At 48.3% G+C, this 24,646-nt stretch overlaps 1 protein-coding gene across 5 annotated transcripts in view; it reads right to left on the bottom strand.

Annotated features, from left to right (window-relative positions):
* Nucleotides 1-24,646, bottom strand: part of RIPOR1 (RHO family interacting cell polarization regulator 1) — a 108,947-nt gene that overhangs the window by 42,251 nt on the left and 42,050 nt on the right. Inside the window, exon 1 of one of the 5 annotated variants that reach the window (XM_084813154.1) lies at nucleotides 11,030-11,110. The exons of 2 other annotated variants lie outside the window; for them this stretch is intronic. Coding sequence is in view for 2 of the 3 variants with exons in the window: in XM_084813153.1 (XP_084669279.1) it covers nucleotides 9,133-9,151 (19 nt within the window). In the remaining variant the exon portion in view is untranslated. Of the gene's footprint in view, nucleotides 1-9,132; nucleotides 9,255-11,029; nucleotides 11,111-24,646 lie in introns of those variants that run through there. 2 more of the 5 variants (XM_084813153.1, XM_084813155.1) reach the window with 2 other exon arrangements.

Raw genomic sequence — 24,646 nt, 5'->3', positions numbered from 1 at the left:
CAGCCACTCACCGTCTCCAGACATTTGGACAGGGATTCTACAGCCAACCTTGGTGAAGATTTGAATGAGAGGTAGAGCTGCGTGTCATCCGCATATTGATGACACTGCACCCCAAACCTCCTGATGATAGCCCCCAGTGGCTTCACATAGATGTTAAATAGCATCGGGGAGAGGATGGAACCCTGTGGCACCCCACAAGTAAGTGGCCACGGGTCCGAAACCTCCTCTCCCAGTGCTACCCTCTGGTACCTGCCAGAGAGGAAGGACTGGAACCACCGCAATACAGTGTCTCCAATGCCCAACCCCTCCAGGCGGTCCAGGAGGATACCGTGGTCAACGGTATCAAAAGCCGCTGAGAGGTCGAGGAGAACAAGGAAGGAGCATTCACCCCTATCCAGAGCCCTCCTCATATCATCCACCAAGGCGACCAAGGCCGTTTCTGTCCCATGCCCAGGCCTGAAGCCCGACTGAAATGGGTCTAGATAATCAGTTTCTTCCAAGTGTGCCTTCAACTGCACTGCCACCACCCGCTCAATCACCTTGCCCAAAAATGGCAGATTTGAGACTGGGCGAAAGTTGTTCAGAACTTGAGGATCCAAGGAGGGCTTCTTTAAGAGCGGTCTTATCACTGCCTCCTTGAGGGCTGATGGCATCACTCCCTCCTCAAGGGAGGTGTTCACCACCGCCCTGATCCCTTCACCCAGTCTCTCTCTGCAGCTCATAATGAGCCAAGATGGGCAAGGATCAAGTAAGCAGGTGGTCGGCCTTACAGATGAAAGCACCTTGTCCACTTCATCAGGAGGAAGAAGCTGGAACCGATCCCACAAAACCGGTTTGCCACGGGTTTCATATACCTCAGAAATCGGGGGTGCTTCCAGACTAGGCTTTTTTTTTTTTTCAAAATGACCCTGGCTTACTCATGGACTTTTGCCGGGGGCTTGAAACATTGTCAACTTCCAGTTGTAACCCCCCCGTGTTTTCCCACTGCTTCTCCCATTTTTTTTCTTTACACAAAAGATAGGTTAAGGAAGAAAAAATGGAATAGCTGCACAGTATCTTTTGATCGGTAGTGCTAGGAGCCCTCCATGTGGAAGTACCCCCAAAAGGCCTGTCATAGAATTTCTTCCAGGCCCCAACCCACCCCCTGGGATCCTTGCCATCACAATTTTCTTATTGCCTTCCTTATTGTCCTCATTGTCCATGATCCCTGGCTTCCCTTTTCTTTTCTGCGCCCATCTCCAGTCTTTGACTGAAACTGAAACAAAAGAGAATTCCGGAGAAGCAGCGTGGGGAAATCCATGCATGTCTGCATCATGTATTCCAGTCAAAAATATTTGGTTTTCCCAGTTATAGAGCAGCATTTTCTGCAATGACATCACAGATGAAAACAAACCAAAGAAATGGGCCAAGTCCCTGGGAGGAAAAGAAAGTCTGCATTTAGCAGAGGGTGGCTGAGCTTTTAAAAAAAAGGTACGAGGGGCCTCCCTCCTCCTGTCTGGCAAAGCCCTTGGAAGGAAAAGCAGAAACAATGGGAGGAAATGGTTCCTTACCCGTCAAGCATCTCAAAAGGAGGGTGTGCAAAGCTAAGGCGCCTGGGATGGGCTCTTCCTGCCACGCCAAGCAAGAATCACACCACCTACATTCGGCTACCCTTGTTAGCAGAAGCTGATCCCTTCGGAGTCTGCTTCCCCATGCGCCTCCCCAGGCACTGCGGTGTTCCAGCCCCAGAGTGAATGATTTGGAGCTGGGAGGCCTTACCATTGCCTGTGATGGCCAGGGCTGGTGGGAGTTGTGCCCCTCCAGATGTTTTGACCTACAACCCCCATCATCTCACAGCATTGGCTATACTGGCTAGGGCTGATGGGTGCTGTAGGCCAAACATCTGGAGGGGCACAAGTGGCCCACTCCTGTTCTAGAGTCTAGATCAGCTTACCCCACCCTGGTGCCTTCCAGGTATTCTGGGCTACAACTCCCAGCACTGAGAGTAAGCATCAAGATGCTGGGAATTACAGTCTAACACATCTGGAGGACATCCGGTTGGAAAAGTCTGATCTAGATACTAAACCTTGCACTTGCCCTGTGTTGCATGGAATCGCCAATGGGATTTTTTCCCCTGAAGCTCCAAGAGGTGCAGGGGGGAGTGATTTTCAGTCAAAACATGACAGGGAAATGAAGAGATAAGCTTCCCTTAGCCAACTGTGTCCCTGTAATTAATTTATTAAAAAAAAATTGAGACATAGCTACACACTAACAATAAGAGTACGCCAGTGTGCTGTAATTATTCAACTGCTGAACCGGAACTGGGGAAACCAGGGTTCTAGTACCCACTTGGCCATGAAGCTCACTGGGCGACTCTGGGCCAGTCACTGACCTGGTTCAGACAACACGACAGCCCACCGTGGGTTAATTAACCCTTGGGGCACTGCAGCACATGCTATTATGAATATGCAAGCCCCTTCCAGGAGTTTCTGTGGCTTGTTGTCTTGAACGAACCCAGGCAGCAGGAGTTATTTATGGGTTAAACAACCCTCACATAACCTATGGTTTTAGGGTTATGCAAGGTTTTTTTTAACCCTCAATAATCCTACCAGCTGGGTTTGCATGACACAACAAGCCACTGCAACCCCTGGCTGGGGCTTGCATATTCATACTGGCAGCTGGCACATGCCACAGCTCCTTGTGGGTAAATTAATCCCTGTATTATGTGACCTGGCCCACTGACTCTCAGCCCAACTTACCTGATGGGGTCTTGTGGCGGTAAAATGGAGAAGATTATGTACGCCACCTTGGGCTCCTTGAAGGATGTAAACATAACAAATAAATAATTTGGTCCTTATTTTTATTTATTTATTTATTTATTAAATTTATTAATCGCCCATCTGACTGGTCACCCAGCCACTCTGGGCGATGTACAACCCACCATAAAACAATTTAAAACAATAAAATTTTACCATAATTTTTTTTTTTTAAATACCCTAACCCACCCCAAATGCCTGCCTGAACAACCACGTTTTTAATGCACGACGGAAGCTCATTAAAGAGGGGGCATGACGGAGTTCCCTAGGGAGGGAGTTCCACAGAGTGGGGGCCACCACAGAGAAGGCCCTCTCCCTCGTCCCCACCAGTCTAGCTGTCCTGGCTGATGGGACAGAGAGAAGGCCATCCGAGGCTGATCTTGTTAAGCGGCCTGTCTGGTGTTGCTGGAGGCGCTCCTTAAGATAGGCTGGGCCGGAACCATATAGGGTTTTAAAGGTCAAAACCAACACCTTGAATTTGGCCCGGAAAACAACTGGTAACCAGTGCAACTCCTTCAGCACTGGAGTGATGTGATCTCGCCGGCAGCTGCCTTTAATCAGGCGAGCCGCCGCGTTCTGTACCAGCCGCAGTTTCCGAACCGTCTTCAAGGGTAACCCCACGTAGAGCGCATTACAGTAGTCTAAACGAGAGGAGACCAGGGCATGTACTACTGATGGGAGCAGATGGTCGGGAAGGAAGGGGCGCAGCCGCCGTATCAGATGGAGTTGATACAGCGCTGTCCGGCTCACAGCTGACACCTGAGCCTCCATGGACAGCTGGGAGTCCAAAATGACCCCCAGGCTGCGGACCTGGTCTTTCAAGGGTAGCCGTACCCCATTCAACACCAGGTCAACATCCCCCAGCCTCCTCTTGTCTCCCACCAAAAGTACCTCGGTCTTGTCAGGGTTGAGCTTCAGCTTATTCCTCCCCATCCAGCCACTCACCGTCTCCAGACATTTGGACAGGGATTCTACGGCCAACCTTGGTGAAGATTTGAATGAGAGGTAGAGCTGCGTGTCATCCGCATATTGATGACACTGCACCCCAAACCTCCTGATGATAGCCCCCAGTGGCTTCACATAGATGTTAAATAGCATCGGGGAGAGGATGGAACCCTGTGGCACCCCACAAGTAAGTGGCCACGGGTCCGAAACCTCCTCTCCCAGTGCTACCCTCTGGTACCTGCCGGAGAGGAAGGACCGGAACCACCGCAATACAGTGTCTCCAATGCCCAACCCCTCCAGGCGGTCCAGGAGGATACCGTGGTCAACGGTATCAAAAGCCGCTGAGAGGTCGAGGAGAACAAGGAAGGAGCATTCACCCCTATCCAGAGCCCTCCTTATATGGCTTTAAAGGGGGATCAGACAAATTCAAGGAGGAGAACAGCCAACCAATGACTGGGTTTGCACAACACACTAAACCACACTTGGTGGTTGAGTTTGGGTTGCTGTATAACTGTGGGTTGTTTGCTGAACCACAGGTTAGCATGTCGTCTGAACCGTGCACATTTTCCACAGGGTGGCTTGTTAACCATGCAGTGTCGCTTATTTTTCTCGAACACCTCGAGAACCCTTGGTTTGTTGCTGGGTTGTTCAGAGCAGTTAACAAGCCACCCTGCGGAAAATGTCCTGGGTTCAGACAACACGCTAACCCACAGTTCAACAAACTACCCACTCTCAACCACTGAGTGTGGGTTAGCGTCTTACGTCAACAGCCCCAGTGGCTGTTAGCCAAGAACGATGGTTATACAGAACCTCCGTTCAGCGGCCAATGGTACAGGGGAGGCCTACTGCCTTCATGTCCTGCTTGTGGGCTTCCCAAAGGCATCTGACCCACCACTGTGGGAAAGAGAAAGGCGTATTAGACAGACCTTGAACTAATCCAGCAGGGCTTTTCTTATGCTCACCTGATTTTGCACAGGCAGCAGAGGTGAGGCAGGAACGAACCAGTGTCACGGCAAGGAGGCTGTCTGGGCTCTCCTGCAGCCAGGACGGGCACAGGCCTCAAGCCCTCCCCTGACCAAAGAGCCAGTCAGCGTTCATGTGTCCCTGCTGAGGCCTCCCCAGCTGCATGGCATCCGCCTGTGTTTATTTCTGGGTTCTCATTATCAGTAAGTAGCAATTTAAAATGGAAAAACCGTGGGAGTGTAACAGGGAGGAAACCTTAAAGCGATCAACCCGTAAGACAGCCACGCAAGCCAGATAAGACAGGCTGCCATGGGGCGGCCTGCGGTGGAGGCAGGATCATTTTTCCCACCTGCCTGGACAGGGACAAATGTGTGTTGCTGACCCTGCAGTTGCCCTTCTCACCCTGAGAGCAGGCTGTAAGCCAACCAAGAGAGAACGAGTTGATCAGAGGCAGACGCACAGCAAGGAGTACGGCACTTGCCAAACAGCTGGCATGGGAAGCGAGAGAGATGAAACTGAAGCACTGTTCGAGCTCAGCTAGTGTGGGGGTTGCGGTCAGAAGGCAAACCAAAGGAAGGGCATAACAAGGGCTTGTGTGCTCTTCTTTCTATAAACAGAAGTTAAAATTCTGAAGCAAGAAAAGCTGAATCCTGGGACCCTTCTATAGATGACAATAGACCAGCCTTTCCCAACCTGGTAGCCTCCAGACGTGTTGGAATGCAATAGTCCAACACGTCTGGAGGCTACCAGGTTGGGGAAGGCAGCAAGAGATTTCCAGAAATATTATTTTCAGAAATATTCTTTTGCCAGGTGGGCCAACGTGCTTAAAAGATCTGCATATGTTTGTTTCTGGGGGCAATGCAGTTTTTCACCTATCAACATCCTAAACAGTCTGTGACCAAGGTTCCTGAAGGATCACCTGCTCCTATATGAGCCTGCCTGACTGTTAAGATCTTCTAGGCAGAGCTGGTGTCAGTATCTGGTATCTTTGGGCACCTGCCAGGACCCCAGGACTCTGGCAGGGCCCATTGCTTTGGACTCTCTTTAACCTCCCCCCCCCTTCCCCAGCACTCTGAGCAGTTCCAGGTAGCTGCATCAAGTCACCTGTTTACATTTCCTACAATGCCTCAACTTACTGCCGCTTTGGTGCATTGTGGGGAATTGTGGGGAATGGCTAGACTCAGCCACTCAGCACTTCTTAAAATACTGCCACCACAGCCCACCAACAGAGCAGCAGGCCCACCGGAGGGCGGTTTGTCCAGGGCCCCCTCAAACTTGGAGCTGGCCATGCCTACAGGGGCCATCTTCTGGATGCCCCCACCTTTGCAGCTGATGTGTCCATCAGGGCCTTCTCTGTGGTGGAACCTTGGCTGTAGAACTTCCCTCCCTAGAAGAAGTACCTGATCACCAACAATATTGGTGTTGAGGCACCATATCAAAAGCTTGCTTCTCTCTCTCTCCCCTCCCCAATCCCGCATAGCAATTAATGATGAGATGAACCATATTTGAGGTTTATCGTTGGAGAGAAGGGAAGAGGAGATCACTCAGAATATGAGATGTTAACGATAAGTGGGAGAGTGGGGAGGAAGTATAGAATTACAGTTGGGATGGGTAGGAATTTTGTCAGTTCACAGTTGGAAGAGGGAGAAAGAAGAGGGTGGAAGGTAGAGGGAACTAGCTGGGTGGGAATGGGGTTGAGGAGATTACTAGAGCTAATCCCATTCATCCCAGAATTCAGTTGACTGTGAATTTGTTTTCCCATTGTTCCTACCACCGTGGCTTAATTTATCTGTGGGGTCTGTTGCGTTGTGTTGCCATAACTCACACTTAAGGTTGAGTATGGGTTGAGTGTGGGTTGTCCTTGAACTGTGGGTTGTTGAAACATGGGTTGTTGTGTTGTCTGAACCCCGCTGTGCTAACAAATCATGGCTTGTTGTTGGGTTGTGAACTGTGGGTTGTTCATGGTTAACAAACCATGGTTTGTTAGCCCAGCTGGGTTCAGACAGCACAACAACCCACAGTCCAACAACAACCCACACTCAACCCATACTCAAACCTTAGGTGTGGGTTATCATGTTGTGTAAACCCAGCCGCTGTGTCATGTGAGCCCAAGCAGCAGGAGGTTCGAGGGTTGGACAACAATCAAATAGCCCATGGCTTGTTTTAGAGTTATCTGAGAGTTGTCTGACCTTCAAACAACCCCTGCCATCTGTATTCACATGACACAACAAGCCATGGCAAGCCAGGCACCATGAAATAATGATGCCTGTGGGCACCCAGTACAACACAACAACCCCTACAGGTAAAATAAACCACGGTGGGCTGTCATGTCATGTGAACCAGGTTTATCTGTTGTTAACCCTAGGTAATTGTCAGTAAAACCTCTGCTTAACAGGTTTGAACACCTATCCTGATATCTACACCTACAGCAATGTTAGCATAATAAAACTGTGACAGCAGTATCTACTTATTAATTGCATTGTACTGATACTCTTGCTTAATGATCCTTGTGATATTACTATTGTTGGTAAATTATTTATTTTGTAACTTGCCTTGGAGACCTTCCAGTAGAAAGGTTGGGATAAAAATGTAGGGCACTGAAGCCCCTTTACTTAGTCTTATCTCATGTCAACATATACTGCTTATACACTTTCAAGCATCTTTTCAGACATAAGGGCTAGAAACTTGCTCCTCTCCACACACATAATGAAAGCTGTGATTCTCAGCAAGCTGGATTCTGTGCCCAGTACTATAGTCTGTGTTTGTGGAATGTACATATATAGAACTGTGGGATCAGCCAATGAGCAAACACCAGAACAAAATAAAAATGTCATGCAAAAACTAGGCAGCTTTTGACGCTGACCCTGGCAACAAGCCCTGCCTCCCTAGCACCCTGTTCAATCCTACTGTCCTCCTGTCACCATCCAACCAACATCGCCACAATGGTGTGGCAGTCAACAAAGGAGCTCTGCCCCATTGGCAAGGTAGATAACATTACCATTCCTTCTACCCAAGAGTTTGGGGAGATGTATTTTTATCTGCACAACCCTGTGAGTTGAGAGATCTCGAGAGAGTCACCCAGTATGCTTTGTGGCTGAGCAGGGACCCAAGCCTCCTTGGTCTGAAGTGTAACATTTGAACCACAACACTACATTGAATCTTTCCCCTTCCAGCCTACTACCACCACATTGCCTTGCATTCACCTGAGCAACTATTTCTTGGACAGAATCACACCCCTTCCTACCATTCATCAATCACTGCCTGTTTGGGAGCACTTCTGGCAACCTCCCGGGTGTCCTGCCCACTATCTGACAGGGCCAGGAATGGGGCCTGGCTAGTATCACCAGCACTCCCACGATACTTCAAAGTGGCTCAACTAGATATTATGCAGGGATATGGGTGGGGGGTGGAGAAGTGTGGCACCCAGGTGGCCACCAGAACCATTCCAGATTTACAAAAAACAATGAAGACTCTTGAGGCAACTTCAAAGACTAAGCAATTTATTACAGCACACACTTTCACGGACGGGAGACAAGTTCCCCTGCCCCTAGTTTTGCCACTTGACCTTGTGCCTATTGACAGGCTTCCTAGGTAGTGTTGGGGTATCTGCTATCTTTGTGCCCCAAATCCAGAGAGTGTGAGTGAGGCAATTCTGGAATACCTCCGGGGCCTAAACTGGACTCTCCCCCTCCATGTTATTATTTTATAACATTTTATACCCCCTTTTCTAACCAGAAGGCAGCTTGCAAAGTGAAAACACACATTAAAATAGTAATAACATACAACAAACCTATAATTAAGCGAGGTAAAGATAATAACGTGCATGCCACGAAAGACATTTTAACCTGGCACCCAAACGCTTACAGTGTCAGCATCTGGCAAATTGTTCTGGAGAGGGGAATTTGACAGCCGATGTACCATGACAGAGAAGGCCCTATGCCTGGCTCACCCACAATGGCAGGAGACCCTTCTCCTTTCCAAGCCTTTCCTTCCTTATTAGCAGTCTGGAATGAACCAAATAGGCAAACATCCCACCCAGTGCCCCATCTCAGGCTCAAAAGCCTGTCTAGCTCCTACATTATAATGCTTCTTTATCACTGAGAGCTTTGTAAGCACTTCACATGCATTACTTGAGTAAACCTTTAAACAGCCACCACCACTCCATCCCCCTGTCAGGCAGGTCAGTATCATCTCCCTATTGCAAATTTGGGGGTGCTGAGCAGCTGTAGCTTGCCTAAGGCCAGCTTCCCAGGTTCGCGGCAGAGAAAATATTCAAAGTGGAGAACATCCTGGCTTACAAGTCTCTCAGCCTCGACACGATGCTACAACAGCTTGGAATGTGCTTCCCAAGACTTACGTTTTAGGGATTCCACCACACTGGTCTGGAAGCCGGGAAGAAAAGATTATGCTTTTCATGGATCAAGGTTACCTTTGTATTTCCCTTTCATCTTGAAGCTAGGGTTAGTGCATCACTCGCTCTGGGGAGTCACGGCAGTGGCTAATGCTGCTGCTACTGGCTCTCATCCTTGTCCCATGAACTGCGGCAGGGGCAAGAGTCTCTAGCCAGTCAGCCAAACAGGGCAGTGTGTCTCCTCCCACACTTCCCTGCTTGCAGCCTGACATCACCACACCAGTTCCTGCTGCTCCCAGAGTGAGTCAAAGCCACACAGACATGGAGGGAGGAAAGGAGGAAACCCTGCCTCAGGAGGAGGAGGAGGAGGAGGAGAAAGGAAAGGACACATCAGGAAGGGGGAGAAGGCTGCCCAAGGACTTCTAATAAGCTCTGCTACAGAGCTATTTTCCTCCTTCTCCTGAAGATCATAGCCCAAGTGTAGGAGCCTTCAGTCTTTTCTGACACCAAACTACCTTTATTCCCAAATTGTACCATAGGCGCCACTTCAATTTTTCTTACTATATATGTCCGTTGCTCTCTCTCCCCACCCCCATTTCAGGGTGTGTAGGGCTGCTATATTTTTATTAGTTACATAAAAGGGGGATTTCTTTTGCAGAGGTAGCTCATCACACAGGGGTGAGAAAGCCACACCTAGCGAAACATCCTCTTCTGCACAATGATGAAAGATGAAGGAACTCTGTCCTCCTTTGCACCCTTTTTGTTCTCCCCATCTCTCTTTCCTTCTCTTTAAGAAGAAACCCCAAACCATCCCACACCCCACCTTCAAATATAGGTCAGCCCAGACCCACCTGTTGAAAACCAATGATCTAGAACTGCAACTAATAAAGGAGTCTTTTGAGTATAAGCAGAGTGCCGCCACAGTTAGATTCTCCACTGCTCCCACCCACCACCACAACTTGGACTGGGAAGGAAGGAGGTATCCAAGAAAAACAGCATAGGTGTCAGGCTGACACCATCTTCTTTACCAGCAATTCTGCTTCCTTATGGCTTGGCAAAGTTAAGAAGTCCAGGCCTTCGCTGGGAATGTTACTCAAGAGATGGTTGTAAGTCAGGTCTGAAGGCTAAAGAACACACAGCTGCATCTCACACACTCACGTCTTCAGCTACACATCTTTACCACAGGGATTAGCTCTGTGACTCAGAGATGGAATTGTTTAAAACGGTGCTTTTGGTTGGTCTTATAAAGATCTCAGCAGGACATGATAGAGCAAGGGCATAGGTGGTCTCTTAGCTATGAAGGCAGGGAGTGAGGAGAGGAGGGTGCAGTTAAAAGTCTTGCTTTCATGGGAAGATGACACAGGCTGCACTCCTGCCCCCCAGGCAGAAGGCAACAATGGGATGCCACTAAGCCTTACCCGGAATGCACAACCATCTTCTGGCAAACAACCAAATCCTTTCAAGCAAAAGCTTTTGTCATCTTGCAGAAGGAAAAAGCACCCCCCCCCCCCGTCGCAGCCTCCCTGTATACTACAGTGGGGGAGAACTACTCAAGTGACAGCCTTTACTCCTGTTTATGTGCCACAGGGACGGCCCAGCTCACTGCCTCCTCTTGGAGATGCCAGGGGTCCTCCTGTCAACAAAGGATGGAGCAATGCATCGGTGATATAAAGTTCCACAACTGTCCCTTGTGTAGCTAATTCCACAACTAGGAGCATGCAAGCCACACTTGAAGCCCAGGGCAACCACTGCAATCTCCAGCATGCTGAGTCAGAAGACACCAGAGCCCACTCCTTTTTAGCTTGCAAGCCACATCACCCGAGAGACATACAGGCACATCCATGCCCCAAGTTTCTAGCTGAGCTGGCACACAGGGACGTATCTGCAAAATGCAAGTCTTGAATCTTGCAGCCAGCTAACCAGGCAATCACAGCCAAAGCCTAGCAACTGCCCCAACCCCTAACCCAGCACATACCTTCTCTGTGCGAGCCCAGCTTTAATCAGAAGTCGTCTCCCCCAAGACAGGATGGAAACGCATTCAGAAAGCACAGTGTTGTCCGGAAGTAACGCAATGAAATTCGAACGGATTCAAGCAGCCCCATTTCAAGTTCTTTGAAGGAAATAACAACTCTCTCACGCAGGGCACCATCTTTAGGAAGCTAAAGGCATAACAACAGTATTTAATACCCCCTTTTAAAGGACCAACTAAAGCGTCACAAGGTGTTGAGCAAGTCTGAATTTACCAGAACTCTTCTTCAGGTTGGATGTTAAAAAGGTTGGCGGGGCGGAAAGGGGGGGGGGAATGGTGCAGTTCAGTAATTTTAGACTCTGGTCTTAATGGTCTTAACTGAAGCCTCCATTCTTTACATGGAAATGAGCATTCTGTCATTTACTTTAAAATGTGTTAAACCAGCTCTGTTATGCTTGAGAGCCTTCCTGCTCGTTCACTCAGCAGGGCCCTGGACTTCTGTCCCCAAATCCTGCCCTGATGGCACCACTGGGGGGCAGGGGGGGGAGAAGAGAAAAAATGTTGCTGGATGTGAAGAAAAAGGCACAGTCTGCTGTTTGCAATGGTCTTAAGATGAAGTGGAAATGGTAGGTAGATAATTAAGATGAAGCTGAGCTGGTGTTCTGCAGATTTAATTAGGCCTAGTGTTTGGTGTACCTACACCAAACGCTAGGTACAAAAAAAGATTCTAGTTTACATAGGGTGGCCATGTGTCCTCTTTTACAGAGGACAGTCCTTTGAAGAGCTGCCAGAGGACTGTTCTTTACTTTGAAGGCATCCTCTATTTGAAGGGCTGTCCAGTCCAAATCAAGTTTAAAGATAAAGAATCCTCTGAAGGAAGAGCTGGGCCCTGAAGTTGCCCATCAACAGCACCTGGACAGCAGACTGAGCAAGGCACGCAGGTCAGCTGGTCACAGTCTTCCACACTATGGTGTGATGGACTGCATTTCTATTTAAATGGCTGCTGGGGCAAAGTAGCAATTGCTGCTCTTCCTCTGAAAATATGAATGCCTGCAGTTATTCTCAGAGTCCAGGGCCTGCAAGGGATGCGCCTCTCCCATCTATCCTGATAACCAGCCCCTTTTGTCGCCTTTGTGGTGTACATATCTGCTTACAGAGGAGGAATGTCAGAGACATACACGGAGATGGAAACCAGGAACCTCTTTGCTAAGAACCAGATCTCAGAAAAGCACAGCCTGGGCTTTGTCTTGCTCAATGCATCTGGGACGAGGATCCCCTCCATTCATCTGGTTTCAGCAAAAGGAAAGGCGTTCCCCTCTCTTCCTTGAATCTGGTTCCAACAGTAGAATATTTCACTGCAATTCAGAAAAATCCATCTCATTTCCTATCTGTATTCCCCTTCTTTTAATACGCAGCCAGAGAAGAAGCTGGAAGTCCTTTCTGAGAGCCCTTGAGCCCCTGCAGCCCTCCTTCCTCTCTGGGCTGCACTGACCCCTTTGCTTTCTTCCCTCAGATCCCAGCAAGACCCAAACCATTCAGGAAGGATCAAGGACACCCTGCTTCCCTCCCACAAAGCTGTCCTCCTGAACATAGTGCATATAGCCAGATAAAAGCAGCCCCCTGCCAAATCCTCATGTGAAATACTGACACACACACTAGCTCTATTTGGCCTTCCACCATAATCACCAACCCATTCAGCACTAGAAGCACAGCACCGAGCCCTCAGCATCCCACATTTTATTCATTTATTTTATTAAAAATATATATGAATTGCTTTTGTAACTACCACAGCACTTTCAAAGTAATACACAGTAACATAAAATCCAAAACAATATGATCAAAACAGAATAAAAACAAAGACAAAACATTATTGAAAACAGGCAAAACAATTTTAAAAGCCAAAGGCCTGACAAAAGAGTACAGTCTCACTACCTGTCCAAAACTCAATAGGCATGGAGCCAACCTGACCTCCCTTGGGAAGGGGTTCCAGAGTCGGGTGGTGCTGCTACTGAAAAGGCTCTGTCATGCATATCTGCCAACCTGGTCTCTTTTGGTGGTGGGACTTGCAACAGGGCCTCTGATGAAGGTCTCAAATTATGGGCAGGCAAATACATGAGGAGGTGGTTTTTCAGATATCTGGGTCCCTAACTGTTTTGGGCTTTAATGGGCAAAACCAGCATCTTGAATTCAGCTCAGAAAAATCTGGAAGCCGGTGTAGTTGATTTAAGCAATATAAGGGCTCTAAAGTGCACGCCAGCCGCATAGTTTGGCTACGCATTTCGCCCTAGCTGAAATTTCCGAATACTGCAAGGGCAGCCCCATGAAGAGTATGTTACGGCAGTCTAAACCAGACTTCCCCAACCTGGTGCCCTCTAGATGTTTTGGGCCAACTCCCATCAGCCTCAGACATCATGGCCAATGGTCAGGAATGCTGGGAGTTGTAGTCCAAAACATCTGTAGGGCACCAAATTGAGGAAGGCTGGTCTAACTGTTACAGCATTCTAACTTTGCCCTGTCTGATGCAGATGGCTGGGTGATGATGCACCAGGCCAGAGAAACAGGTATTGCTAGGTGCACAATAGCACATGCCGCTTCTCTGTGTAGGGGCAGGTGCCAAACACTTGGAATTCCAGTTCCCCAGCGCATGCTAAGCTTAGCCAAGATCAGAACAAAAATTCCAGCGTGATTACGCATGGCCCGGCCTGACATCTGGTAGGATGTGGAACAAGATGCAATACACCAAGCCTTTGTAACTTCCAGACAATCATTTTAAAAAAATGTTTTTTGGACTTCTGTAATGCATGTGTGTTGAGATGGTAGGGAGCACCTGCAATCTACCAGCCACGTCGGCTATGGTAGGAGGCCAATGGGCAAGTCAGTCCTGGCTATTTGTCACTTGTTGGTTTTGAATTTCAATTCCTAAACTGATAAGAGCCCTACATACCTTAGACTGTGGGTGGGGAACACGTGGCCCATGGGGCCGCATGTGGCCCCCCCTGGCCTTTTTTGCGGCCCTACTTCCCTTCCCCCTCTGGGTTTGCTACTGAAATTTGGTGGCACTTCAACAAAAAAAGGGCAATTTTTAAAGAAAAATGGTCCCTTTTTTGCTGCTGCACCACCAAATTTCAGCAGCAAGTTCGGTGGTGTAGCGGCGTCAGCCCCCAATGGGGCAAATTGGCCCCCGCACCCCCAGAAGTTGCCTTCTTCTGCCTTAGACTGAAGAGCACTTCTCCCCTATATTGAGAGTAGGCAGACTTTAGGCTTTTCCACAAGAACCCCTCTGCCCTGGAGCCAAGTGCAAAATAGGGGCTCAGGAAGGCAGACACAGAAGTGTGGAACAAGGTGCCCCTGAGAACATGCTCAGCCCAGGAATTGGTTTTCAGCACCAGAACTGGACCTTGCACACAGACCCTTCCACACCTAAACAAATCTACTCCTGTTTCCTCCCAAGCTTCCTTGATTTCAAAAGCCTGATTTAGGAGGGGAATGTGGTGTTTTGCTTTGTTTTATTTATGTAAAGTATTTTTATCCTGCTCCTCAGCCAAAAAGGCTCCTGGAGCAGCTTACATACAATCAGTCAAACAAGACTGTCCTTGCATGCAGGCTTACAATCTAGGAAAGCAAGATACACAAGGGAAAAGGAGGGAGGAGGGCAAAAATTAATTCTTTTAGCAGGGCTGGTATAACAGTCCCACTTCCCCTTTTCTTTTGCAATTCTGAAACCATTGGGGGTAAAAAATTGTTGCTGATCTACTGCAAATCACCTGATCTACCCATAAGATCCCAGTCTACCTTCTGCCCGCTCCTGCCTTCTTCATGCCACCATCTCTCGGATCAATCAAGCATGCCCTCTTAAGCATACTATTTCTGCGATCATCCTTATCCATGTAGGATAGCCATAGTTAGGTCTATTAGCCCCGGCAGCTAAATCGAACCTCTGTGTTCAGGGGCAGTATACCCCTGAACACCACCAGTTGCGAGGAGGCAAAGAGCAAGGGAAGGCCCCCATGCGCAACCTCATCTGGGTTGGCTGCTCTGTGAAGAAGGATTTTGCTGGACTAGATGGACCCCCTGTCTGATCCAGCAGGTCTCTTCTTTTACAATAAACTGGAACACTAGGGTGGCGCTCTCGATGGGTATGTCCCTTTCCCAGCTCTGGAACAGTCTTCTTCCTGAGCTTTCCCTGAAGATGGAGCACCATGCAGAGGTGTTGCAAAAAGATGTTTCGTTTTTCTTTCTCCAAATATTCAGTTGCTGTGAATAAGGCATATTTTTCAGTGGCATGGTTTAAATTTTCTTTGTGTTAACAGATATAAATTCTCCCCTGCCCCCTTGCCGGTAATTTGTTTTTAATAAGGCTGTTACCTACCAAACGCCTTTTCGGATAAGGAGAGGGGTAGGAAATCTACAAAGATAAGATAAAATTTGAGGAGCTGTTTTGGGTTCCTTCCAATTCCAATCTCCCAAAATGGTGCAGCATGGGGGAAAAGGCCATAACTCCATGGTAAAGCACCTGCTTTGCATGCAAAAGGTTCCAGGTTGAATCCTTGCCACTTCTAGATGGAAAAGACCCGTCTGGAACCCTGGAGAGCCACTGCCAGACAGTACAGACCACCCTTCTCCAAAGCAGCTCCCTTCAGATGGACTACAACTCCCATCACCTCCAACCAACATAGCAATGCTGACCAGGGTTGATGGGGTTGTAGTCCAACATATCCAGAGGGAACTGGATTTGTGAACGGTAGTATAGACCAGAGTTGGGCAGAAAGTAGATCTCCAGATGTTTTGGACTTCAACTTCTAGCATTCCTGACCACTGGCCATGCTGGCAGGGACTTCTGGGAATTGAAGTCCAAAACATTTGAAGATCTACCTTCTGCCCATCCCTGGTGTAGACAATACTCAGCAAGATGCACCAATGGTCTCACTCGTTAAAAAGCAGCTTCCTATGTTTCTATAGTTCAGGAATGGACCTAAACTCCAGTTTGGCAGTAGAGGGCAGTGTAGAGCAAGTCAAGCTGCTACAACGCTCCCAAGCCCAAGATGGTGTCTCCCATAGGGATGTCAGAGAATTCCGCCACAGACTCCAGTGGCGGAACGGCCTCCCCCCCCCCCGCGGAATCCCCCTATGACGGAGCTTACCTGGCGGCGGTGGCGGCTCCGGCTGGTCTCCCGGCCGGCTGCTGCTGGGTTGCTGCGACCACAAATTTGCGTGCTTGCAGTCAGCCGTGATAGGCTACGTAAGCATTTACATAGGCTATCACAGCAAAGAGCAGGGACGCAAATGGCGGCCGCTACGTCATTTGCGTGGCTGCCTTTACCGTGAAAGGCTACGTAAGTATTTACGTAGGGGCTGCCATTTGCTTCCCTACTCTTTGTTGTGATAGGCTATGTAAATACTTATGTAGCCTATCATGGCTGATTGCAAGGACACAAATGACGGCCGCTATGACGGCCGCCATTTGCTGCTGCAGCAGCCTGGCCGCAGCTGGAACTCCTGGGAGGATTCCTGGGAGGATTCCTGGGAGGATTCCGGGGGGAGGGACGGACTGCCTCCCCCCCACCGCAGATTGCCGGGCACGGAGCCAGGTAAGTGTTTCGTACATCCCTAGTCTCCCACAATTCCTAGGGGCTTCCCCACAAGCCAGTGTTTCCAAGAACCAAGCCATAAACTGAGGAGGCCCAGCCTCTGCCTGGATAAATGCAAGGCCAAAATGGAGGATAATAATTAGATGGATAGGCTGGTATTCAATAATCCAGTGGTAATATGTGCTGTGGTCCATCCCACCCATCCTTATATTGCTTGCTGGTTTATGGCCAAAAAAAATATAGAAATTCCATTTATCTATCAGAGCCACAACATATCTTGCGGCAGTGGATTCTACAAGTTAATTATACAACACGTGAAGTCCTACTTGCTTTTGTTTCTCCTGAACGGCAAATCAGCTTCACTGGTAACATTTCCCAGTCACAAGGGGTCATACAACTAGATCTGCCTTCCCTACCCTGGTGCCCTCCAGATGGGTTGGACTACAACTCAGATTATGGGAGCTGTAGTCCAACCCATCTGAGGGCCACCAGGTTTTGGAAGGCTGACCTACATGTACAGAGACCATCAAGTGAGTAACTAAGAAATCCAGGGGGTGGTAGGACCATGCATGGTATTGCTTCTCATCAGCCTTTCCCAACCTTGTGGGCTCCAGATGTGTTGGACTACAACTCCCATCCTCTCCAGCCAGCATGGTCACGGGGAAGGCTGCTTTTCATTAATAATGCCCAACAGCCTATCAAACAGCAGGCTTTGTTAGATAATCAATATTCTGGCAGCACAACCTGTTTTTTTTTTTCCTCCTCTTATCTTGGGAAAAAAGTCATTGAAACTAAAAGTCTCCTTCCAACAACTGAAAGGCTGCAAGAAAACATTGCCATAGAAGGTTTCGTTTCAGGTTTCTGGTCCAAGCAGTTCTTAACAGACTGATCCTAAGCATGTTTATGGAGATGTTAAGCCCCCACTGAGTTTCAGTGGAACTTCCTCCAAGTAAGGATGCTTAGGTGCCTCTACATGAGTGATTTATTGCACTCTAGTGATTTGTCACTCATGGAATTTTGCGGGTCCTTTACATGACACCATCAGCCTCCAGGACGCCCCGCACACATTTTCCCCTTTATCACACTTTCCGAAAGATCGGAGATAAACTAGTAATAAATGTTAATGCACCATATCAGCAGTGTGTAATGCCAGCTTAGTGCCATTAACTTCCCAAGGAAAGACTTTCCTCGATTCAAACCATGTGTCTTGGGAGAAGAGTAAAATACCTCCCTGCAACAAAGGGAGACAGCTTTGATCCCCTGCTAAGCTCAGAAACCATGTCCTCTGTTGATTCTGAGCACCCCCTTAAATTCAGTGGGGCTTACTCCCAAGTAAGCATGCCGAGTATTGCAAACTCACATCATGATCTTATGCCTACTCAGAAGTAAGTCCCACTGACTTTATGGGGCTTACTCCCAAGTAAGTGTGCCTAGGGCTGCGAGGAAACAGTACAGCACAAGGTAAGCCATGAAAGCAAGCCTCCCCCAACCCCTGCTCCTTTGAACACATGCCATGGAGGGAGGGAAGAACTTCCTATGTGCAAACCATGTGTCTGCAGTGCAGAGAAACCCATCCTAATCCCACAAAGAAAGTGAAAGCAGAAAGCCTCGGAAAGGATGCGGGGGATTTTTTGTGTGCGCTTAATGTAGGGACACCCTAAGTCTCTGATCTACCCACCAGAGCTACTCTTAAAGAAATTGATGATGAAGCAATATAACAGTTGCAGGAGAGAAGTGGAGTTGCTTGTTTTGAAAGCCTCTTTTTTCTTAACTGGCTTGATAAAAACTGGAATGGCGGGGGGGGAAAGACTGAGACTATTGCAATCAGAGCAAACAATGCAAATATACATGCATATTTGCATAATTTATTTTAAGTGCTGAATTCGGGCCTGTCTGCCTTGGACTAGAAGCTAATAAACCATTTATTCATACAGTATGTTAAGCTTTGCAGCTCTGCTATTCATCCCTGCCCCAAACCCAAGGAAGACTGCTCTGGAATGAAGCAGGCGATACCATCTCTCTGGGGAGAACATGGTGACAGACATGCATGGAGGCCATGCGCTGAGGTGCAACTAAGGTTAATGGACTCATTTGGGCTTTCCTCTGCCCCTTCCCATCCTTTTCTTTCCAGCTGGAGAAGAGACCCTTTGGAAGAATGAGAATGCCTTTGGTTCTGCCCTACCGCTCTCCCTCCCCCTTTACAAAGGCTGCTCCCAGCATCATCTGATACGAAAAGCTTTCATTTCATTTGGGAACTCCAAAGTGAGCACAAGAAAGAATTTATTCATGGGTAAAAAGAAGAAAGCCTGGCACACTTTGCCTCCTGCCTGCACCCCCACCCCCCAATCCCCCTGGCTGCCTGCCTCCTGTTCTGAGCTTTTAGGGACTTCTTACGGAAGACAGCAGACTGTACATGGGAGAGAAAGCAACAATGGAAAGAGACATGCAAGGATCGCGGGGGTGGAGGGGCGGGACAGAAGAGAGAGAAAAGTGTAATTCTACCTGTCTGAAAAGACTGGAAGATAAAAAGAAAATAAATGCCTTATTTCTTATGCTCAAACTCACCTGCCCTGATATCTCTCTCTGCTACACCCTCTTCTCTTTGTCTAGGGAAGTGGCTTTGAGGAGGGGCCGTGGCTCAGTGGTAGAGCACCTGCTTTGCATGCAGAAGGACCCAGATTCAATCCCCTACACCTCCATGTAGGGCTTGAAAAACTCCTGGAGAGCCACTGCCAGTCGGTGTCAACAATACTGAGCTAGATAGACCAGTGGACTGATTCCGTATAAAGCAGCTTGCTATGCTCCTAAGATGAATTTTAGTTATTTATTTATTAAATGCCTATAAAGCACCTAAAATTTTCTAAGCACTTTACAGCGATTAAAAGATAAGATGGTTCCCTGTCTGCAGGCCCAACTATCTAAACCCAGGGATGAGAAGGCGGCAGCCCTGGATCAATTCGCCTGGGTGATTTGCAGTAGATGGGCAAGAGTTTCTGATGCCCAACTGTTTAACCATAGCAGCAACAAAATACTCCCACACCCACCCCATCAAACTGCTGAGATGAAGAAAGTCTGAAGTAACCTGGAGTGGACTTTTTGTGTGGAAGGACAGAGGTCTGTTCAGCTCTGGTACTCAAAAGAAATTCCTACGCTCAGAATACTTTAATTCTAAGTGTGTGCCCTTTGCAACAACCTTCAGTTGGTGAATCCCATGGTTCTACTAAAAAAAACCACACACACAGATCCTGCAAGCCTGATGTTTATCTACTCCTGATGTAACAGGCATGAAGAAAAAAAGAAAGGAAAAGGAATGGTGAAGGAAGAGGAAAGCAAGCATCAGGGCAGCTGTTTTTTCCCTGGCTGATTGATGTGGCCAGCTTGGTCTCCCCCTTGCCATGATGCTCTTCCTGGGAGTCAGGAGGAGCAGCCTCCCAGCCAGTGCCGGCCCTACCATTAGGCAGAGTGAGGCGGTTGCCTCAGGTGGCAGATGCTGAGAGGCGGCAGCAAGGTGTTGGAGAGAGCTGAATGCCACACAAACTGCCTTGCAACCCCTAAGCTAGACTGCTGCCTTCAGATGTGGTGCAAGATGCTGTCCCATCACCAGTGTTGCGGAAAGCTTTAATCATCAGTCTAGTCAGTTCTTGTACATGGGGGGGGGGGGCACTGTGTTCTTCGACTCAGGCAGCAAAATAACTTGCACCGGCCTTGCTCCCTGCGGCCCTTGGTCTCCCAGCTGGCGGCACAGGCCACGGTGCTGATTGGTGGGAGATTCAGGACAGCTAAAAGGAAGAATTTCTTCCCACAGCATATAGCGAAATTATGGAATTCACTTCCACCAGATGTAGTGATGGCTGCCAATTTGGATGGCTTTAAAAGAGGATTGGACAAATTCTTGGAGAAGAAGGCTGTCAATGGCGACTAGCCCTGATGGTTCTATGCTACTGCCAGTATCAAAGGCAGTATGCCTATGTACACCAGTTGCAGGGGACCATGGGCGGGATGGTGCACTCATGTCTCGCCTGGGGGTTTCCCATGGGTAGATGGGGTCAGCCACTGGGTAAACAGAATGCTGGCCTAGATGGACGTTGGTCTGATCCAGCATGGCTCTTCATATGTTCTTAATGTGCCTCCCTTCAGCTTCGCAGTCCCAGTATCAGGGGTTCCTCAATATGAGCATAATGACATGAGGTGTGCGTGTGTGGAGAGAAGGGCTGTGGGACTCCCAATTCTGTGTTTTTCCAATATGGCAGGTGTGGGGGACACCTGCAAAAAGGGGGTACTTGAACCTTTCCCTACTAAGAGCATAAGAAGAGCCATGCTGGATCAGACCAAGGGCCCACCTAGTCCAGCATTCTGATCACACAGCAGCCAACCAGCTGTCGGCCAGGAACCCACAAGCAGGACACAAGAGCAACAGCACCATCCCACCCATGTTCCCCAGCAACACAGGCATACTGCCTCTGGTACTGGTGGTAGCATATAGCCATCAGGACTAGTAGCCATTGATAGTCTTTTCCTCCAGGAATTTCTCTAACCCCCTTTTAAAGCCATCCAAATTGGTGGCCATCACTACATCCTGTGGTAGAGAATTCCATAGTTTGACTATGCGCTGTGAGAAGAAGTACTCCCTTTTATCAGTCCTGAATCTCCAACCAATCAGCTTCATGGGATGATCCCATTGGGTTCTAGTATTATGAGAGAGGGAGAAAAATGTCTCCCTATTCACATTCTCCACAGCATGCATAATTTTGTACACCTCTCTCATGTCTCCCCTTACCCTCCTTTTTCCAAGCTAAACAATCCCAGCTGTTGTAATCATCTCTCAGAGGGGAGATGCTCCAGCCCCTTGATCATTTTAGTTGCCCCTTTCTGCATTTTTTCCAGCTCTACAATATCTTTTTTTAGGTGTGGTGGCCAGAACTGGACACGGTATTCCAAGTGTGGTCACACCACAGGTTTGTATAAAGGCAGTATGACAGTGGCAGTTGTAGTCTCAATTCCTTTTTCAAACCCATTAGTACTTTCACTGCCCTAACCTCTCTCCACCCCGAGGGGGTAGGAGGCACAGAGGTTTTGAATACATCCAGAAATCCCACCCTGCCCCCTCAAGGTTTCCTACTACAGTTCACTTTCAAAGGAAGTGCCATCCATGGAACTCATACTCAACATGTACTCAACAGAGGGAGCCTGTTGTTTATTCTGAAGATATATATCTTGACTTTCAGTCAAACAGTGCTCAAGTCAGTTTGCAAGCAACACGCACACAGCGATGGATACGGCCATGTTTCCCTTTGATTCTGCAGTCCTAGGTAGGGATGGGTGAATCCATCATGCCTGATTTTGCCTACACTCTCATTTCCAATGCTAACTTCATTCCATCCAGATTCTGCATTGGACTGCATTTTTTGGTAGTCCGCATGAACATCTGTACGCAGTTTTGAAAAACCTGCATTTTTTGTATGAATATTTTCCAAATGTATGCGCTTTTGTGTAATTTTTCACTATTGAATAAAGTGTTTTGTGAGCATTTTTGCAAATGTATGCATTTTGGTATGCTTTTTTGCCAACTGCATTGCAAACTTTGATAATGTATGGATTTCAGTGGCAGATGGTGTCCTGGTTTGCGTTTAGGCTCAGGAAGTGCAGATTTGGTAAGTTCACACTGAAATGCCAATTCCACGAATTCCTCACCCATTCCCCAGTCCTAGGGCAACTGGTAGTTAGAGTCAAGTGTTCTTTCTGGCAGAGACAGGGGAAGCAAGCTCCCCATAGCCGCTCCTTCTCTAGATAGGGCCAGGTTGATCTCTCCCATGCATGATATTTATGAATTTATGAGTGGCAAGAAAGGGGCAATCTTCTAGGGCTCATGCCCATCTCCAGTCAGTAACACCAGATTTCAAAATAGAAATAAAAATCCAGAATCCAAAAAAATCCAGATCGTCTCGTTTCTTGAATTCGGCTAGCCATTAAGATACTGATTTTAAATGGAGGCAGCTGCTTTAAAGCCTCATCTTACTGCAAAGCTTTGAAATGGACCAGAAGAAGGTGGCAGCCGCTGAGAATGTGTACCGGGAAGCCTCTGGTTTAAGTCTCACCTCAGCCACTAAATCACTAAGGATGCAGTCCTATTGGACCTGCCCTGGGTACTTGTAAGCCTCCACACTCGGAGGCTTACAAGTATCCAATGCATTTTCTCCCATTTAGCGGAGGCTTCAGGGATCGGGAGGAAAGAGGCTGGGGATGGCTGAGGATACCTTGGATCCCTGCATCCCCAGTTTCCTCCCTTCCCTGCTCACCGGCACGCCCCTTTGTGTTTGCAACCTCGTAGAAGCAGCCGGCACCGTTCTCTCCACGCCAGTTGCGAGGGGGCAGGGGAAGGGAGCTCGGTTTCCTGGTTCCAAGGTCAGAGTGCTGACTCCGGCCTCAGATACAGGAATCCGAAATATCCTATATCCTCCAGATGCTGTCTGGGGGGCATAGGGTTGCTCCTTCTCTGGACTAAAGGCAAGGCACCATTTTCTCACTTTCTCCAAACTCCACCCCACAATATGGGGATATTAATACTGCCCAACTTTACAGGGTAGTTGTAAGAATTACTGAGATCTATATGAACTAGTGTGGCTCAATATATGGAATGCCCGATTGGGACTGGAGGTACCCAGATTCAATCTCTGCTCAGCCATGACACTCACTCAGTGATCTTAGGCCAATCACCACTTGTCAGCCCTACATACCTCATGGGTTGTTGTGCAAGGATAAAGACTTGAGCTCCTTGAAGGAAGAAGGAGATAAAGATGAAACAAATATACACCGACAGATATGATGACAGATCCTGGAGAGGAGGCTATTCAAGCTGAATAAACTGATAGACATGTCACTCCTTTTCCTGTTGTTAAAACTGGCATTTGTCCCTGTAGTGTTAGCACAGTGTTATAAACAGGGCATGTGATACTTCCCCATTCCCTAGCCCAGCCTTCCCTAACCTCCAAAGTGTGAGATTAGTGGCCGAGACCAAGCATGGTGTAGTGGTCAAAGTGTTGGACTGGGACTTGGGAGATCCAGGTTCAAATCCCCATTTGGCCATGAAGCTCACTGGGTGACTTTGAGCTAGTCACTGACTCTCAGCCTAACCTACCTCACAGGGTTGTTATGAGGATAAAAAGGGAGAGGAGGAGGATCATGTATGCTGCATCGAGCTCCTTGGAGGAAAGGTGGGATGTAAATGTAGCAAATCAATACATAAACCCAATGTGCTTCAGATACATTAGTCTACAGCATCCATGACCCTCACCCAGCATGGACAATTTTTTGCATTCTGTATAGTGTGTGTATCTATCTATATTTAAAACTATGCTGCTTGTCTGCTGCAGATTTGGAGTGAAGAGCACAAGCAGCTTCCCAAGGGCACATTTTTAAAGCAGCATTTGGGGGAATGAACTCAAAGCAGAGGTCAAAAGCGATGAGACAGCTATTTCTGGCCTTAACCTGGACTCTGTCCATGGAGAACTGCAATGCAGAACATCCATCCTTTCTGCCTTTTGCGCCTGGCATTTGGCACCAGAAGCACTGGTGGCTGCCGGTGCGACTTGCCAACTCCCCCAGGGACAGGTCCCAACACCACAGTTACAAGCAACAAATCCATCACACGTTGACACACAACTGGAGTCACTTAACCCATTCAACTCCACTGCAGTACAGCAGCTCCTCTGGTGGGAGAGGCTGAATTATCAAGCAAGATTCTAAAACAGGGGTAGCGGCATGCGGCATTCTGGCCTGCTTTACCCGCCCTCCCCAAGCCTCCCCAAAATGCTGGCGGTGCAGCAGTGGCAAAACATCCCCTCCCCCACATCTTCCCTTTAAAACAAGGCGCATAGTGACCATGCAGCTTGTTTTAATGACAAGTTGCACTCTTCCAGGAAGCACGATTTGCCTCTTAAAAAGGTGTGCGCTCACCACACGCCTTGCTTTTAAGCGGAAGTGTGGCATTTCGACCCCACCGCTGAGCCTAAATTCAGCAGCAATTCAGCAGCGGGGT

This window comes from Heloderma suspectum, chromosome 8 (assembly GCF_057233095.1).
Source record: "Heloderma suspectum isolate Gila_16-S chromosome 8, 16-S_ref, whole genome shotgun sequence".
Classification (NCBI taxonomy): Eukaryota; Metazoa; Chordata; class Lepidosauria; order Squamata; family Helodermatidae; genus Heloderma; species Heloderma suspectum.
Note: the sequence above shows the minus strand (reverse complement) of the source record. Positions and strands in the feature narration are given on the sequence as shown.